The sequence below is a fragment of the Bufo bufo genome, chromosome 1 (genome assembly GCF_905171765.1).
Source record: "Bufo bufo chromosome 1, aBufBuf1.1, whole genome shotgun sequence".
NCBI lineage: Eukaryota > Metazoa > Chordata > Amphibia > Anura > Bufonidae > Bufo > Bufo bufo.
In genome coordinates, this window is record NC_053389.1 from 9,130,098 (window position 1) to 9,151,203 (window position 21,106).

General features: G+C 49.5%; 1 protein-coding gene across 1 annotated transcript in view; it reads left to right on the forward strand.

Annotated features, from left to right (window-relative positions):
- Positions 1-409: 409 nt before the first annotated feature.
- Positions 410-21,106, forward strand: part of LOC120987308 (urokinase plasminogen activator surface receptor-like) — a 25,718-nt gene continuing 5,021 nt past the window's right edge. The window contains exon 1 of the mRNA XM_040415880.1: positions 410-443. Within this exon, the coding sequence (XP_040271814.1) occupies positions 410-443 (34 nt within the window). The remainder of the gene's footprint in view (positions 444-21,106) is intronic.

Below are 21,106 nucleotides of genomic sequence, written 5' to 3' on the forward strand. Positions count from 1 at the left end.
CTAGAACATACAATGTGATCGTATTACTGAAACCAGCCTCAAACTGTGCACCCGTGCCTAACGGCCATGAACATGACGGGTTGTTAGCCTTTGGATGTAAATGTTTCCATTCAATAACAGCAAGCTGAGATCTGGAAATGGAAGTAATCATTATTAAGGGCCAGATCAAGGTTAAAGGAGGACTTTTTGTGGGGCCTCCTGACCCTTCTACTGTTGCCATGGTACCAGGGACCACTCCACCCTAACCTCCAATTCCAGTCCCATGTCTGGCTGATGCAGTAAAGGTGGGGACTGGATGGTGGAGGTCGGTAGGCGGTGGAGGTTAATAGGCGTGGAGGTCGATAGACAGTGGAAGCCAATAGGTGGTGGAGGTCTGTAGCTGGTGCAGGTCAGTAGGTGGTGGAGGTCAATGGTTGTTGGAGATCAGCAGCTGGTGGTGGTCAGTAGGTGCTAGAGGGAAGTAGCTGGTGGAGGTCAGTAGCTGGTGGAGGTCAGTAAGTGCTGGTGGTCAGTAGGTGCTGGAGGGCAGTAGCTGGTGGAGGTCAGTAGGTGCTGGAGGTCAATGGTTGTTGGAGATCAGTAGCTGGTGGAGGTCACTAGATGCTGGAAGTCAGTAGCTGGTGGAGGTCAGTAGCTGGTGGAGGTCAGTAGCTGGTGGTGGTCAGTAGCTGGTGGTGGTCAGTAGCTAGTTGAGGTCAGTAGCTAGTTGAGGTCAGTAGCTAGTTGAGGTCAGTAAGTGCTGGAGGTCAGTAGCTGGTGGAGGTCAGTAAATGGTGGAGGTCAGTAGGTGCTGGAGGGCTGTAGCTGGTAGCGGTCAGTAGGTGCTGGAGGGCAGTAGCTGGTGGAGGGCAGTAGCTGGTGGAGGTCAGTAGCTGGTTGAGGTCAGTAGCTAGTTGAGGTCAGTAGCTAGTTGAGGTCAGTAGCTGGTGGAGGTCAGTAGCTGGTGGAGGTCAGTAAATGCAGGAGGTCAGTAGCTGGTGGAGGTCAGTAGGTGCTGGAGGGCTATAGCTGGTAGCGGTCAGTAGGTGCTGGAGGGCAGTAGCTGGTGGAGGTCAGTAGGTGCTGGAGATCAGTAGCTAGTGGAGGTCAGTAGCTGGTGGTGGTCAGTAGGTGCTGGAGGGCAGTAGCTGGTGGAGGTCAGTAGGTGCTGAAGGTCAGTAGCTAGTTGAGGTCAGTAGCTTGTGGAGGTCAGTAAGTGCTTGAGGTCAGTATCTGGTGGAGGTCAGTAAATTCTGGAGGTCAGTAGCTGGTGGAGGTCAGTAGGAGCTGGAGGGCTGTAGCTGGTGGCAGTCAGTAGGTGCTGGAGGTCAGTAGCTAGTGGAGGTCAGTAGCTAGTGGAGGTCAGTAAGTGCTGGAGGTCAGTAGGTGGTGGAGGTCAGTAAGTGCTGGAGGTCAGTAGGTGCTGGAGGGCAGTAGCTGGTGGTGGTCAGTAGCTGGGGGAGGTCAGTAGCTGGTGGAGGTCAGTAGCTGGTGGAGGTCAGTAGGTGCTGGAGGGCAGTAGCTGGTGGTGGTCAGTAGCTGGTGGTGGTCAGTAGCTAGTGGATATCAGTAGGTGCTGGAGGTCAGTAGGTGCCGGAGGTCAGTAGCTGGTGGAGGTCAGTAGCTGGTGGAGGTCTGTAGGTGCTGGAGGTCAGTAGCTGGTGGAGGTCAGTAGGTGCCGGAGGTCTGTAGGTGTCGGAGGTCAGTAGGTGCTGGAGGTCAGTAGCTGGTGGAGGTCTGTAGGTGCTGGAGGTCCGTAGGTGCTGGAGGTCAGTAGCTGGTGGAGGTCAGTAGCTGGTGGAGGTCAGTAGGTGCTGGAGGTCTGTAGGTGCTGGAGGTCAGTAGCTGGTGGAGGTCCAGGAGTGGTCCAGCTTTTTACAAGCAAGAGAAAATCAATATAGTCCTGGTCTTGTATTATTCATCAGCAGAATACAGGCTGCCATTTACATCTGCATTCTGCCAAAGGAGCACCATGGGAACAGGCAGGCGTAAACCAGCTGATGTCTTCTGACCACGGCCGTGGACACGTCTGCAGATTCACTGCTTCTTTATCTTATTTGCAAATTGATCACTTCCATTAATTACAAAATAATGGGGAATTAGTATTGAAGCAACTGCCCAACATATTAGGGTGAGCCTACTCTTTGCCCTTCTCTAGTCTCGTTCTCTTTCTTTTCTCTAGAAGGGTCTTTCAACCATATATTGGTCACAGTGACCCCCAGCGATCAGCTCAGTTCTGCGTTGGAACCTGGCAGCAAGTGTCGAATTTCCCCACAGCGCCACCACAGGGGAAAATAAGAATTACACAATTTTCATCAATGGGTTGTCCGTGCAATCCATAGAAGACAGGTCGGGTCCTCCACAGAGATGCTCTTTATGGTCCTCTGGTCAATAAATGAGGGTCCCGAATCAAAGACCCCCCCCCCATAATTATCTAATAGGGTATTTGGAAATGGGTTTTCCAGACCGCACAACACTAGTCCAGGTCTTTTACTAAAGGGCAGCCATTGTTCTTCTGAACGTCAATTCCTGATAGAATAGTGAATGTGACGCACGCGGCGCAGGTAACGTCATGGAGACGCTCGTGTTGTTATTGTCTCGCCTGTGACACACCCGCACGGTCTCTGCATTCCAGTGAAGACGTCTCTTTTCTGGTCACTTATGTCTATATGACCTTTACCCAGATTCTAAGACTTCAGAGGGATCTTTTGAGACCTCACGTGAGGCAACAAAACCCTCCAGAGATATTTTTATTTTGCCTCTAAGATTCCTAGAAGTTCTTCTCTCCATCCATGAAGAACAGGAGATTCTGATGACACAAATCCTGTCAGATAACAAATCCAATAGAGACTCGACCACTAAATCTGCCGGGAGTATCGTGTGATGGAGCGTCAGCCATGATGTCTATAACCGGGCAGAGCATTCCTCCGCAGTCTGCTTGAGAACAGGCATGGATCACTTAATACATAGACTGGAAGCACTGAGGAACTAGAAATGGGGGACTATAGGATGAAACACTGGGGGACAGAACACTATGGGCACCAGGGACTAGGCTACTAAAGGATGAAACACTGGGGAATGGAGCACTATACCACTGGACACCAGGGACTAGACTACTATAGGATGAAACACTGGGGCACAGAACACTATGGGCACCAGGGACTAGACTACTAAAGGATAAAACAATGGAGAATGGGGAACTATGTCACTGGACACCAGGGACTAGACTACTATAGGATGAAACACTGGGGAATGGAGCACTATACCACTGGACACCAGGGACTAGACTACTATAGGATGAAACACTGGGGAATGGAGCACTAAGTCATTGGACACCAGGGACTAGGCTACTACAGGATGAAACACTGGGGAATGGAGCACTATGTTACTGGACACCAGGGACTAGACTACTACAGGATGAAACACTGGGGAATGGAGCACTATGTTACTGGACACCAGGGACTAGACGACTATAGGATGAAACACTGGGGAATGGAGCACTATGTCACTGGACACCAGGGACTAGACTACTAAAGGATGAAACACTAGGGAATGGAGCATTATGTCACTGGACACCAGGGACTAGACTACTATAGGATGAAACACTGGGGAATGGAGCACTATACCACTGTACACCAGGGACTAGACTACTAAAGGATGAAACACTGGGGAATGGAGCACTATGTCACTGGACACCAGGGACTAGACTACTATAGGATGAAACACTGGGGAATGGAGCACTATACCACTGGACACCAGGGACTAGGCTACTAAAGGATGAAACACTGGGGAATGGAGCACTATGTCACTGGACACCAGGGACTAGACTACTATAGGATGAAACACTGGGGAATGGAGCACTATACCACTGGACACCAGGGACTAGGCTACTACAGGATGAAACACTGGGGAATGGGGCACTATGTCACTGGACACCAAGGACTAGACTACTAAAGGATGAAACACTGGGGAATGGAGCACTATGTCACTGGACACCAGGGACTAGACTACTAAAGGATGAAACACTGGGGAATGGAGCACTATACCACTGGACACCAGGGACAAGACTACTATAGGATGAAACACTGGGGAATGGAGCACTATGTCACTGGACACCAAGTACTAGACTACTACAGGATGAAACACTGGGGAATGGAGCACTATACCACTGGACACCAGGGACTAGACTACTACAGGATGAAACACTGGGGAATGGGGCACTATGTCACTGGACACCAGGGACTAGACGACTATAGGATGAAACACTGGGGAATGGGGCACTATGTCACTGGACACCAGGGACTAGGCCACTATAGGATGAAACACTGGGGAATGGGGCAATATACCACTGGACACCAGGGACTAGACTACTAAAGGATGAAACACTGGGGAATGGAGCACTATGTCACTGGACACCAGGGACTAGACTACTAAAGGATGAAACACTGGGGAATGGGGCACTATTCCACTGTACACCAGGGACTAGACTACTATAGGATGAAACACTGGGGAATGGAGCACTTTGTCACTGGACACCAGGGACTAGACTACTAAAGGATGAAACACTGGGGAATGGGGCACTATGTCACTGGACACCAGGGACTAGACTACTAAAGGAGGAAACACTGGGGAATGGGGCACTATGTAACTGGACACCAGGGACTAGGCTACTATAGGATGAAACACTGGGGAATGGGGCACTATGTCACTGGACACCAAGGACTAGACTACTATAGGATGAAACACTGGGGAATGGAGCACTATACCACTGGACACCAGGGACTAGACTACTATAGGATGAAACACTGGGGAATAGAGCACTATACCACTGGACACCAGGGACTAGACTACTATAGGATGAAACACTGGGGAATGGAGCACTATACCACTCGACACCAGGGACTAGACTACTATAGGATGAAGCACTGGGGAATTGAGCACTATACCACTGGACACCAGGGACTAGACTACTATAGGATGAAACACTGGGGAATGGAGCACTATACCACTCGACACCAGGGACTAGACTACTACAGGATGAAACACTGGGCAATGGGGCACTATGTCACTGGACACCAAGGACTAGACTACTATAGGATGAAACACTGGGGAATGGAGCACTATGTCACTGGACACCAGGGACTAGACTACTATAAGATGAAACACTGGGGAATGGGGCACTATACCACTGGACACCAGGGACTAGACTACTATAGGATGAAACACTGAGGAATGGAGCACTATGTCACTGGACACCAGGGACTAGACTACTATAGGATGAAACACTGGGGAATGGAGCACTATGTCACTGGACACCAGGGACTAGACTACTATAGGATGAAACACTGGGGAATGGAGCACTATGTCACAGGACACCAAGGACTAGACTACTATAGGATACAACACTGGGGAATGGAGCACTATACCACTGGACACCAGGGACTAGACTACTATAGGATGAAACAATGGGGAATGGAGCACTATACCACTGGACACCAGGGACTAGACTACTACAGGATGAAACACTGGGGAATGGAGCACTATTTCACTGGACACCAGGGACTAGACTACTACAGGATGAAACACTGGGGAATGGAGCACTATACCACTGGACACCAGGGACTAGACTACTACAGGATGAAACACTGGGGAATGGAGCACTATGTTACCGGACACCAGGGACTAGGCTACTACAGGATGAAACACTGGGGAATGGAGCACTATGTCACTGGACACCAGGGACTAGGCTACTATAGGATGAAACACTGGGGAATGGAGCACTATGTCACTGGACACCAGCGACTAGGCTACTATAGGATGAAACACTGGGGAATGGAGCACTATGTCACTGGACACCAAGGACTAGGCTACTACAGGATGAAACACTGGGGAATGGGGCACTATGTCACTGGACACCAAGGACTAGGCTACTAAAGGATGAAACACTGGGGAATGGAGCACTATGTCACTGGACACCAGGGACTAGACTACTATAGGATGAAACACTGGGGAATGGAGCACTATGTCACTGGACACCAGGGACTAGGCTACTATAGGATGAAACACTGGGGAATGGAGCACTATGTCACTGGACACCAGGGACTAGACTACTATAGGATGAAACACTGGGGAATGGAGCACTATACCACTGGACACCAGGGACTAGACTACTAAAGGATGAAACACTAGGGAATGGAGCACTATGTCACTGGACACCAGGGACTAGACTACTACAGGATGAAACACTGGGGAATGGAGCACTATACCACTGGACACCAGGGACTAGACTACTACAGGATGAAACACTGGGGAATGGAGCACTATGTCACTGGACACCAGGGACTAGACTACTACAGGATGAAACACTGGGGAATGGAGCACTATGTCACTGGACACCAGGGACTAGACTACTATAGGATGAAACACTGGGGAATGGGGCACTATGTCATTGGACACCAGGGACTAGACTACTAAAGGAAGAAACACTGGGGAATGGAGCACTATGTCAATGGACACCAGGGACTAGACTACTACAGGATGAAACACTGGGGAATGGAGCACTATGTCACTGGACACCAGGGACTAGACTACTATAGGATGAAACACTGGGGAATGGGGCACTATACCACTGGACACCAGGGACTAGGCTACTACAGGATGAAACACTGGGGAATGGGGCACTATGTCACTGGACACCAGGGACTAGACTACTACAGGATGAAACACTGGGGAATGGAGCACTATACCACTGGACACCAGGGACTAGGCTACTACAGGATGAAACACTGGGGAATGGGGCACTATGTTACTGGACACCAGGGACTAGACTACCATAGGATGAAACACTGGGGAATGGAGCACTATACCACTTGACACCAGGGACTAGACTACTACAGGATGAAACACTGGGGAATGGGGTACTATGTCACTGGACACCAGGGACTAGACTACTATAGGATGAAACACTGGGGAATGGGGCACTATGTCACTGGACACCAGGGACTAGGCTACTACAGGATGAAACACTGGGGAATGGGGCACTATACCACTGGACACCAAGGACTAGGCGACTATAGGATAAAACACTGTGGAATGGGGCACTATACCACTAGACACCAGGGACTAGGCTACTATAGGATGAAACACTGGGGAATGGGGCACTATACCACTGGACACCAGGGACTAGGCTACTATAGGATGAAACACTGGGGAATGGAGCACTATGTCACTGGGAACCAGGGACTAGGCTACTATAGGATGAAACACTGGGGAATGGAGCACTATGTCACTGGGAACCAGGGACTAGGCTACTAAAGGATGAAACACTGGGGAATGGAGCACTATGTCACTGGACACCAGGGACTAGACTACTATAGGATGAAACACTGGGGAATGGAGCACTATGTCACTGGACACCAGGGACTAGACTACTATAGGATGAAACACTGGGGAATGAAGCACTATGTCACTGGACACCAGGGACTAGGCTACTATAGGATGAAACACTGGGGAATGGAGCACTATGTCACTGGACACCAGGGACTAGGCTACTATAGGATGAAACACTGGGGAATGGAGCACTATGTCACTGGACACCAGGGACTAGACTACTATAGGATGAAACACTGGGGAATGGAGCACTATACCACTGGACACCAGGGACTAGACTACTATAGGATGAAACACTGGGGAATGGGGCACTATGTCATTGGACGCCAGGGACTAGACTACTAAAGGATGAAACACTGGGGAATGGAGCACTATGTCACTGGACACCAGGGACTAGACTACTACAGGATGAAACACTGGAGAATGGGGCACTATACCACTGGAGACCAGGGACTAGGCTACTACAGGATGAAACACTGGGGAATGGAGCACTATACCACTGGACACCAGGGACTAGACTACTACAGGATGAAACACTGGGGAATGGAGCACTATGTCACTGGACACCAGGGACTAGGCTACTATAGGATGAAACACTGGGGAATGGGGCACTATGTCACTGGACACCAGGGACTAGACTACTATAGGATGAAACACTGGGGAATGGAGCACTATGTCACTGGACACCAAGGACTAGACTACTATAGGATAAAACACTGGGGAATGGAGCACTATACCACTGGACACCAGGGACTAGACTACTATAGGATGAAACACTGGGGAATGGAGCACTATACCACTGGACACCAGGGACTAGACTACTACAGGATGAAACACTGGGGAATGGAGCACTATACCACTGGACACCAGGGACTAGACTACTATAGGATGAAACACTGGGGAATGGAGCACTATACCACTCGACACCAGGGACTAGACTACTACAGGATGAAACACTGGGCAATGGGGCACTATGTCACTGGACACCAAGGACTAGACTACTATAGGATGAAACACTGGGGAATGGAGCACTATGTCACTGGACACCAGGGACTAGACTACTATAAGATGAAACACTGGGGAATGGGGCACTATATCACTGGACACCAGGGACTAGACTACTATAGGATGAAACACTGGGGAATGGAGCACTATGTCACTGGACCCCAAGGACTAGACTACTATAGGATGAAACACTGGGGAATGGAGCACTATACCACTGGACACCAGGGACTAGACTACTATAGGATGAAACACTGGGGAATGGAGCACTATGTCACTGGACACCAGGGACTAGACTACTATAGGATGAAACACTGGGGAATGGAGCACTATGTCACTGGACACCAGGGACTAGACTACTATAGGATGAAACACTGGGGAATGGAGCACTATGTCACAGGACACCAAGGACTAGACTACTATAGGATAAAACACTGGGGAATGGAGCACTATACCACTGGACACCAGGGACTAGACTACTATAGGATGAAACACTGGGGAATGGAGCACTATACCACTGGACACCAGGGACTAGACTACTACAGGATGAAACACTGGGGAATGGAGCACTATTTCACTGGACACCAGGGACTGGACTACTACAGGATGAAACACTGGGGAATGGAGCACTATACCACTGGACACCAGGGACTAGACTACTACAGGATGAAACACTGGGGAATGGAGCACTATGTTACCGGACACCAGGGACTAGGCTACTACAGGATGAAACACTGGGGAATGGAGCACTATGTCACTGGACACCAGGGACTAGGCTACTATAGGATGAAACACTGGGGAATGGAGCACTATGTCACTGGACACCAGGGACTAGGCTACTATAGGATGAAACACTGGGGAATGGAGCACTATGTCACTGGACACCAAGGACTAGGCTACTACAGGATGAAACACTGGGGAATGGGGCACTATGTCACTGGACACCAAGGACTAGGCTACTAAAGGATGAAACACTGGGGAATGGAGCACTATGTCAGTGGACACCAGGGACTAGACTACTATAGGATGAAACACTGGGGAATGGAGTACTATGTCACTGGACACCAGGGACTAGGCTACTATAGGATGAAACACTGGGGAATGGAGCACTATGTCACTGGACACCAGGGACTAGACTACTATAGGATGAAACACTGGGGAATGGAGCACTATACCACTGGACACCAGGGACTAGACTACTATAGGATGAAACACTGGGGAATGGAGCACTATACCACTGGACACCAGGGACTAGACTACTACAGGATGAAACACTGGGGAATGGAGCACTATACCACTGGACACCAGGGACTAGACTACTATAGGATGAAACACTGGGGAATGGAGCACTATACCACTCGACACCAGGGACTAGACTACTATAGGATGAAGCACTGGGGAATTGAGCACTATACCACTGGACACCAGGGACTAGACTACTATAGGATGAAACACTGGGGAATGGAGCACTATACCACTCGACACCAGGGACTAGACTACTACAGGATGAAACACTGGGCAATGGGGCACTATGTCACTGGACACCAAGGACTAGACTACTATAGGATGAAACACTGGGGAATGGAGCACTATGTCACTGGACACCAGGGACTAGACTACTATAAGATGAAACACTGGGGAATGGGGCACTATATCACTGGACACCAGGGACTAGACTACTATAGGATGAAACACTGGGGAATGGAGTACTATGTCACTGGACCCCAAGGACTAGACTACTATAGGATGAAACACTGGGGAATGGAGCACTATACCACTGGACACCAGGGACTAGACTACTATAGGATGAAACACTGGGGAATGGAGCACTATGTCACTGGACACCAGGGACTAGACTACTATAGGATGAAACACTGGGGAATGGAGCACTATGTCACTGGACACCAGGGACTAGACTACTATAGGATAAAACACTGGGGAATGGAGCACTATGTCACAGGACACCAAGGACTAGACTACTATAGGATAAAACACTGGGGAATGGAGCACTATACCACTGGACACCAGGGACTAGACTACTATAGGATGAAACACTGGGGAATGGAGCACTATACCACTGGACACCAGGGACTAGACTACTACAGGATGAAACACTGGGGAATGGAGCACTATACCACTGGACACCAGGGACTAGACTACTACAGGATGAAACACTGGGGAATGGAGCACTATGTTACCGGACACCAGGGACTAGGCTACTACAGGATGAAACACTGGGGAATGGAGCACTATACCACTGGACACCAGGGACTAGACTACTACAGGATGAAACACTGGGGAATGGAGCACTATGTCACTGGACACCAGGGACTAGACTACTATAGGATGAAACACTGGGGAATGGAGCACTATGTTACCGGACACCAGGGACTAGGCTACTACAGGATGAAACACTGGGGAATGGAGCACTATGTCACTGGACACCAGGGACTAGGCTACTATAGGATGAAACACTGGGGAATGGAGCACTATGTCACTGGACACCAGGGACTAGGCTACTATAGGATGAAACACTGGGGAATGGAGCACTATGTCACTGGACACCAAGGACTAGGCTACTACAGGATGAAACACTGGGGAATGGGGCACTATGTCACTGGACACCAAGGACTAGGCTACTAAAGGATGAAACACTGGGGAATGGAGCACTATGTCACTGGACACCAGGGACTAGACTACTATAGGATGAAACACTGGGGAATGGAGTACTATGTCACTGGACACCAGGGACTAGGCTACTATAGGATGAAACACTGGGGAATGGAGCACTATGTCACTGGACACCAGGGACTAGACTACTATAGGATGAAACACTGGGGAATGGAGCACTATACCACTGGACACCAGGGACTAGACTACTAAAGGATGAAACACTGGGGAATGGAGCACTATGTCACTGGACACCAGGGACTAGACTACTACAGGATGAAACACTGGGGAATGGAGCACTATACCACTGGACACCAGGGACTAGACTACTACAGGATGAAACACTGGGGAATGGAGCACTATGTCACTGGACACCAGGGACTAGACTACTACAGGATGAAACACTGGGGAATGGAGCACTATGTCACTGGACACCAGGGACTAGACTACTATAGGATGAAACACTGGGGAATGGGGCACTATGTCATTGGACACCAGGGACTAGACTACTAAAGGAAGAAACACTGGGGAATGGAGCACTATGTCACTGGACACCAGGGACTAGACTACTACAGGATGAAACACTGGGGAATGGAGCACTATGTCACTGGACACCAGGGACTAGACTACTATAGGATGAAACACTGGGGAATGGGGCACTATACCACTGGACACCAGGGACTAGGCTACTACAGGATGAAACACTGGGGAATGGGGCACTATGTCACTGGACACCAGGGACTAGACTACTACAGGATGAAACACTGGGGAATGGAGCACTATACCACTGGACACCAGGGACTAGGCTACTACAGGATGAAACACTGGGGAATGGGGCACTATGTTACTGGACACCAGGGACTAGACTACCATAGGATGAAACACTGGGGAATGGAGCACTATACCACTTGACACCAGGGACTAGACTACTACAGGATGAAACACTGTGGAATGGGGTACTATGTCACTGGACACCAGGGACTAGACTACTATAGGATGAAACACTGGGGAATGGGGCACTATGTCACTGGACACCAGGGACTAGGCTACTACAGTATGAAACACTGGGGAATGGGGCACTATACCACTGGACACCAAGGACTAGGCGACTATAGGATAAAACACTGTGGAATGGGGCACTATACCACTAGACACCAGGGACTAGGCTACTATAGGATGAAACACTGGGGAATGGGGCACTATACCACTGGACACCAGGGACTAGGCTACTATAGGATGAAACACTGGGGAATGGAGCACTTTGTCACTGGGAACCAGGGACTAGGCTACTATAGGATGAAACACTGGGGAATGGAGCACTATGTCACTGGGAACCAGGGACTAGGCTACTAAAGGATGAAACACTGGGGAATGGAGCACTATGTCACTGGACACCAGGGACTAGACTACTATAGGATGAAACACTGGGGAATGGAGCACTATGTCACTGGACACCAGGGACTAGACTACTATAGGATGAAACACTGGGGAATGGAGCACTATGTCACTGGACACCAGGGACTAGGCTACTATAGGATGAAACACTGGGGAATGGAGCACTATGTCACTGGACACCAGGGACTAGACTACTATAGGATGAAACACTGGGGAATGGAGCACTATACCACTGGACACCAGGGACTAGACTACTATAGGATGAAACACTGGGGAATGGGGCACTATGTCATTGGACGCCAGGGACTAGACTACTAAAGGATGAAACACTGGGGAATGGAGCACTATGTCACTGGACACCAGGGACTAGACTACTACAGGATGAAACACTGGGGAATGGAGCACTATGTCACTGGACACCAGGGACTAGACTACTATAGGATGAAACACTGGAGAATGGGGCACTATACCACTGGACACCAGGGACTAGGCTACTACAGGATGAAACACTGGGGAATGGAGCACTATACCACTGGACACCAGGGACTAGACTACTACAGGATGAAACACTGGGGAATGGAGCACTATGTCACTGGACACCAGGGACTAGGCTACTATAGGATGAAACACTGGGGAATGGGGCACTATGTCACTGGACACCAGGGACTAGACTACTATAGGATGAAACACTGGGGAAGGGAGCACTATGTCACTGGACACCAAGGACTAGACTACTATAGGATAAAACACTGGGGAATGGAGCACTATACCACTGGACACCAGGGACTAGACTACTATAGGATGAAACACTGGGGAATGGAGCACTATACCACTGGACACCAGGGACTAGACTACTACAGGATGAAACACTGGGGAATGGAGCACTATTTCACTGGACACCAGGGACTAGACTACTACAGGATGAAACACTGGGGAATGGAGCACTATACCACTGGACACCAGGGACTAGACTACTACAGGATGAAACACTGGGGAATGGAGCACTATACCACTGGACACCAGGGACTAGGCTACTACAGGATGAAACACTGGGGAATGGAGCACTATGTTACCGGACACCAGGGACTAGGCTACTACAGGATGAAACACTGGGGAATGGAGCACTATGTCACTGGACACCAGGGACTAGACTACTATAGGACGAAACACTGGGGAATGGAGCACTATACCACTGGACACCAGGGACTAGGCTACTATAGGATGAAACACTGGGGAATGGAGCACTATGTCACTGGACACCAGGGACTAGGCTACTATAGGATGAAACACTGGGGAATGGAGCACTATGTCACTGGACACCAGGGACTAGGCTACTACAGGATGAAACACTGGGGAATGGGGCACTATGTCACTGGACACCAAGGACTAGGCTACTAAAGGATGAAACACTGGGGAATGGAGCACTATGTCACTGGACACCAGGGACTAGACTACTATAGGATGAAACACTAGGGAATGGAGCACTATGTCACTGGACACCAGGGACTAGGCTACTACAGGATGAAACACTGGGGAATGGGGCACTATGTCACTGGACACCAAGGACTAGGCTACTAAAGGATGAAACACTGGGGAATGGAGCACTATGTCACTGGACACCAGGGACTAGACTACTATAGGATGAAACACTAGGGAATGGAGCACTATGTCACTGGACACCAGGGACTAGGCTACTACAGGATGAAACACTGGGGAATGGGGCACTATGTCACTGGACACCAGGGACTAGGCTACTATAGGATGAAACACTGGGGAATGGAGCACTATACCACTGGACACCAGGGACTAGGCTACTACAGGATGAAACACTGGGGAATGGAGCACTATGTTACTGGACACCAGGGACTAGGCTACTACAGGATGAAACACTGGGGAATGGAGCACTATGTCACTGGACACCAGGGACTAGACTACTATAGGACGAAACACTGGGGAATGGAGCACTATACCACTGGACACCAGGGACTAGGCTACTATAGGATGAAACACTGGGGAATGGAGCACTATGTCACTAGACACCAGGGACTAGGCTACTACAGGATGAAACACTGGGGAATGGGGCACTATGTCACTGGACACCAAGGACTAGGCTACTAAAGGATGAAACACTGGGGAATGGAGCACTATGTCACTGGACACCAGGGACTAGACTACTATAGGATGAAACACTAGGGAATGGAGCACTATGTCACTGGACACCAGGGACTAGGCTACTACAGGATGAAACACTGGGGAATGGGGCACTATGTCACTGGACACCAAGGACTAGGCTACTAAAGGATGAAACACTGGGGAATGGAGCACTATGTCACTGGACACCAGGGACTAGACTACTATAGGATGAAACACTGGGGAATGGGGCACTATACCACTGGACACCAGGGACTAGGCTACTACAGGATGAAACACTGGGGAATGGGGCACTATGTCACTGGACACCAGGGACTAGACTACTACAGGATGAAACACTGGGGAATGGAGCACTATACCACTGGACACCAGGGACTAGGCTACTACAGGATGAAACACTGGGGAATGGGGCACTATGTCACTGGACACCAGGGACTAGACTACCATAGGATGAAACACTGGGGAATGGAGCACTATACCACTTGACACCAGGGACTAGACTACTACAGGATGAAACACTGGGGAATGGGGTACTATGTCACTGGACACCAGGGACTAGACTACTATAGGATGAAACACTGGGGAATGGGGCACTATGTCACTGGACACCAGGGACTAGGCTACTATAGGATGAAACACTGGGGAATGGGGCACTATACCACTGGACACCAGGGACTAGGCTACTATAGGATGAAACACTGGGGAATGGAGCACTATGTCACTGGGAACCAGGGACTAGGCTACTATAGGATGAAACAATGGGGAATGGAGCACTATGTCACTGGGAACCAGGGACTAGGCTACTAAAGGATGAAACACTGGGGAATGGAGCACTATGTCACTGGACACCAGGGACTAGACTACTATAGGATGAAACACTGGGGAATGGAGCACTATGTCACTGGACACCAGGGACTAGACTACTATAGGATGAAACACTGGGGAATGAAGCACTATGTCACTGGACACCAGGGACTAGGCTACTATAGGATGAAACACTGGGGAATGGAGCACTATGTCACTGGACACCAGGGACTAGGCTACTATAGGATGAAACACTGGGGAATGGAGCACTATGTCACTGGACACCAGGGACTAGACTACTATAGGATGAAACACTGGGGAATGGAGCACTATACCACTGGACACCAGGGACTAGACTACTATAGGATGAAACACTGGGGAATGGGGCACTATGTCATTGGACGCCAGGGACTAGACTACTAAAGGATGAAACACTGGGGAATGGAGCACTATGTCACTGGACACCAGGGACTAGACTACTACAGGATGAAACACTGGGGAATGGAGCACTATGTCACTGGACGCCAGGGACTAGACTACTATAGGATGAAACACTGGAGAATGGGGCACTATACCACTGGAGACCAGGGACTAGGCTACTACAGGATGAAACACTGGGGAATGGAGCACTATACCACTGGACACCAGGGACTAGACTACTACAGGATGAAACACTGGGGAATGGAGCACTATGTCACTGGACACCAGGGACTAGGCTACTATAGGATGAAACACTGGGGAATGGGGCACTATGTCACTGGACACCAGGGACTAGACTACTATAGGATGAAACACTGGGGAATGGAGCACTATGTCACTGGACACCAAGGACTAGACTACTATAGGATAAAACACTGGGGAATGGAGCACTATACCACTGGACACCAGGGACTAGACTACTATAGGATGAAACACTGGGGAATGGAGCACTATACCACTGGACACCAGGGACTAGACTACTACAGGATGAAACACTGGGGAATGGAGCACTATACCACTGGACACCAGGGACTAGACTACTATAGGATGAAACACTGGGGAATGGAGCACTATACCACTCGACACCAGGGACTAGACTACTATAGGATGAAGCACTGGGGAATTGAGCACTATACCACTGGACACCAGGGACTAGACTACTATAGGATGAAACACTGGGGAATGGAGCACTATACCACTCGACACCAGGGACTAGACTACTACAGGATGAAACACTGGGCAATGGGGCACTATGTCACTGGACACCAAGGACTAGACTACTATAGGATGAAACACTGGGGAATGGAGCACTATGTCACTGGACACCAGGGACTAGACTACTATAAGATGAAACACTGGGGAATGGGGCACTATATCACTGGACACCAGGGACTAGACTACTATAGGATGAAACACTGGGGAATGGAGCACTATGTCACTGGACCCCAAGGCCTAGACTACTATAGGATGAAACACTGGGGAATGGAGCACTATACCACTGGACACCAGGGACTAGACTACTATAGGATGAAACACTGGGGAATGGAGCACTATGTCACTGGACACCAGGGACTAGACTACTATAGGATGAAACACTGGGGAATGGAGCACTATGTCACTGGACACCAGGGACTAGACTACTATAGGATGAAACACTGGGGAATGGAGCACTATGTCACAGGACACCAAGGACTAGACTACTATAGGATAAAACACTGGGGAATGGAGCACTATACCACTGGACACCAGGGACTAGACTACTATAGGATGAAACACTGGGGAATGGAGCACTATACCACTGGACACCAGGGACTAGACTACTACAGGATGAAACACTGGGGAATGGAGCACTATTTCACTGGACACCAGGGACTAGACTACTACAGGATGAAACACTGGGGAATGGAGCACTATACCACTGGACACCAGGGACTAGACTACTACAGGATGAAACACTGGGGAATGGAGCACTATGTTACCGGACACCAGGGACTAGGCTACTACAGGATGAAACACTGGGGAATGGAGCACTATGTCACTGGACACCAGGGACTAGGCTACTATAGGATGAAACACTGGGGAATGGAGCACTATGTCACTGGACACCAGGGACTAGGCTACTATAGGATGAAACACTGGGGAATGGAGCACTATGTCACTGGACACCAAGGACTAGGCTACTACAGGATGAAACACTGGGGAATGGGGCACTATGTCACTGGACACCAAGGACTAGGCTACTAAAGGATGAAACACTGGGGAATGGAGCACTATGTCACTGGACACCAGGGACTAGACTACTATAGGATGAAACACTGGGGAATGGAGCACTATGTCACTGGACACCAGGGACTAGGCTACTATAGGATGAAACACTGGGGAATGGAGCACTATGTCACTGGACACCAGGGACTAGACTACTATAGGATGAAACACTGGGGAATGGAGCACTATACCACTGGACACCAGGGACTAGACTACTATAGGATGAAACACTGGGGAATGGAGCACTATACCACTGGACACCAGGGACTAGACTACTACAGGATGAAACACTGGGGAATGGAGCACTATACCACTGGACACCAGGGACTAGACTACTATAGGATGAAACACTGGGGAATGGAGCACTATACCACTCGACACCAGGGACTAGACTACTATAGGATGAAGCACTGGGGAATTGAGCACTATACCACTGGACACCAGGGACTAGACTACTATAGGATGAAACACTGGGGAATGGAGCACTATACCACTCGACACCAGGGACTAGACTACTACAGGATGAAACACTGGGCAATGGGGCACTATGTCACTGGACACCAAGGACTAGACTACTATAGGATGAAACACTGGGGAATGGAGCACTATGTCACTGGACACCAGGGACTAGACTACTATAAGATGAAACACTGGGGAATGGGGCACTATATCACTGGACACCAGGGACTAGACTACTATAGGATGAAACACTGGGGAATGGAGTACTATGTCACTGGACCCCAAGGACTAGACTACTATAGGATGAAACACTGGGGAATGGAGCACTATACCACTGGACACCAGGGACTAGACTACTATAGGATGAAACACTGGGGAATGGAGCACTATGTCACTGGACACCAGGGACTAGACTACTATAGGATGAAACACTGGGGAATGGAGCACTATGTCACTGGACACCAGGGACTAGACTACTATAGGATAAAACACTGGGGAATGGAGCACTATGTCACAGGACACCAAGGACTAGACTACTATAGGATAAAACACTGGGGAATGGAGCACTATACCACTGGACACCAGGGACTAGACTACTATAGGATGAAACACTGGGGAATGGAGCACTATACCACTGGACACCAGGGACTAGACTACTACAGGATGAAACACTGGGGAATGGAGCACTATTTCACTGGACACCAGGGACTAGACTACTACAGGATGAAACACTGGGGAATGGAGCACTATACCACTGGACACCAGGGACTAGACTACTACAGGATGAAACACTGGGGAATGGAGCACTATGTTACCGGACACCAGGGACTAGGCTACTACAGGATGAAACACTGGGGAATGGAGCACTATGTCACTGGACACCAGGGACTAGGCTACTATAGGATGAAACACTGGGGAATGGAGCACTATGTCACTGGACACCAGGGACTAGGCTACTATAGGATGAAACACTAGGGAATGGAGCACTATGTCACTGGACACCAAGGACTAGGCTACTATAGGATGAAACACTGGGGAATGGGGCACTATGTCACTGGACACCAAGGACTAGGCTACTAAAGGATGAAACACTGGGGAATGGAGCACTATGTCACTGGACACCAGGGACTAGACTACTATAGGATGAAACACTGGGGAATGGAGTACTATGTCACTGGACACCAGGGACTAGGCTACTATAGGATGAAACACTGGGGAATGGAGCACTATGTCACTGGACACCAGGGACTAGACTACTATAGGATGAAACACTGGGGAATGGAGCACTATACCACTGGACACCAGGGACTAGACTACTATAGGATGAAACACTGGGGAATGGAGCACTATGTCACTGGACACCAGGGACTAGACTACTACAGGATGAAACACTGGGGAATGGAGCACTATACCACTGGACACCAGGGACTAGACTACTACAGGATGAAACACTGGGGAATGGAGCACTATGTCACTGGACACCAGGGACTAGACTACTACAGGATGAAACACTGGGGAATGGAGCACTATGTCACTGGACACCAGGGACTAGACTACTATAGGATGAAACACTGGGGAATGGGGCACTATGTCATTGGACACCAGGGACTAGACTACTAAAGGAAGAAACACTGGGGAATGGAGCACTATGTCACTGGACACCAGGGACTAGACTACTACAGGATGAAACACTGGGGAATGGAGCACTATGTCACTGGACACCAGGGACTAGACTACTATAGGATGAAACACTGGGGAATGGGGCACTATACCACTGGACACCAGGGACTAGGCTACTACAGGATGAAACACTGGGGAATGGGGCACTATGTCACTGGACACCAGGGACTAGACTACTACAGGATGAAACACTGGGGAATGGAGCACTATACCACTGGACACCAGGGACTAGGCTACTACAGGATGAAACACTGGGGAATGGGGCACTATGTTACTGGACACCAGGGACTAGACTACCATAGGATGAAACACTGGGGAATGGAGCACTATACCACTTGACACCAGGGACTAGACTACTACAGGATGAAACACTGGGGAATGGGGTACTATGTCACTGGACACCAGGGACTAGACTACTATAGGATGAAACACTGGGGAATGGGGCACTATGTCACTGGACACCAGGGACTAGGCTACTACAGGATGAAACACTGGGGAATGGGGCACTATACCACTGGACACCAAGGACTAGGCGACTATAGGATAAAACACTGTGGAATGAAGCACTATACCACTAGACACCAGGGACTAGGCTACTATAGGATGAAACACTGGGGAATGGGGCACTATACCACTGGACACCAGGGACTAGGCTACTATAGGATGAAACACTGGGGAATGGAGCACTTTGTCACTGGGAACCAGGGACTAGGCTACTATAGGATGAAACACTGGGGAATGGAGCACTATGTCACTGGACACCAGGGACTAGACTACTATAGGATGAAACACTGGGGAATGGAGCACTATGTCACTGGACACCAGGGACTAGACTACTATAGGATGAAACACTGGGGAATGGAGCACTATGTCACTGGACACCAGGGACTAGGCTACTATAGGATGAAACACTGGGGAATGGAGCACTATGTCACTGGACACCAGGGACTAGGCTACTATAGGATGAAACACTGGGGAATGGAGCACTATGTCACTGGACACCAGGGACTAGACTACTATAGGATGAAACACTGGGGAATGGAGCACTATGTCACTGGACACCAGGGACTAGACTACTATAGGATGAAACACTGGGGAATGGAGCACTATGTCACTGGACACCAGGGACTAGACTACTAAAGGATGAAACACTGGGGAATGGAGCACTATGTCACTGGACACCAGGGACTAGACTACTACAGGATGAAACACTGGGGAATGGAGCACTATGTCACTGGACACCAGGGACTAGACTACTATAGGATGAAACACTGGGGAATGGGGCACTATACCACTGGACACCAGGGACTAGGCTACTACAGGATGAAACACT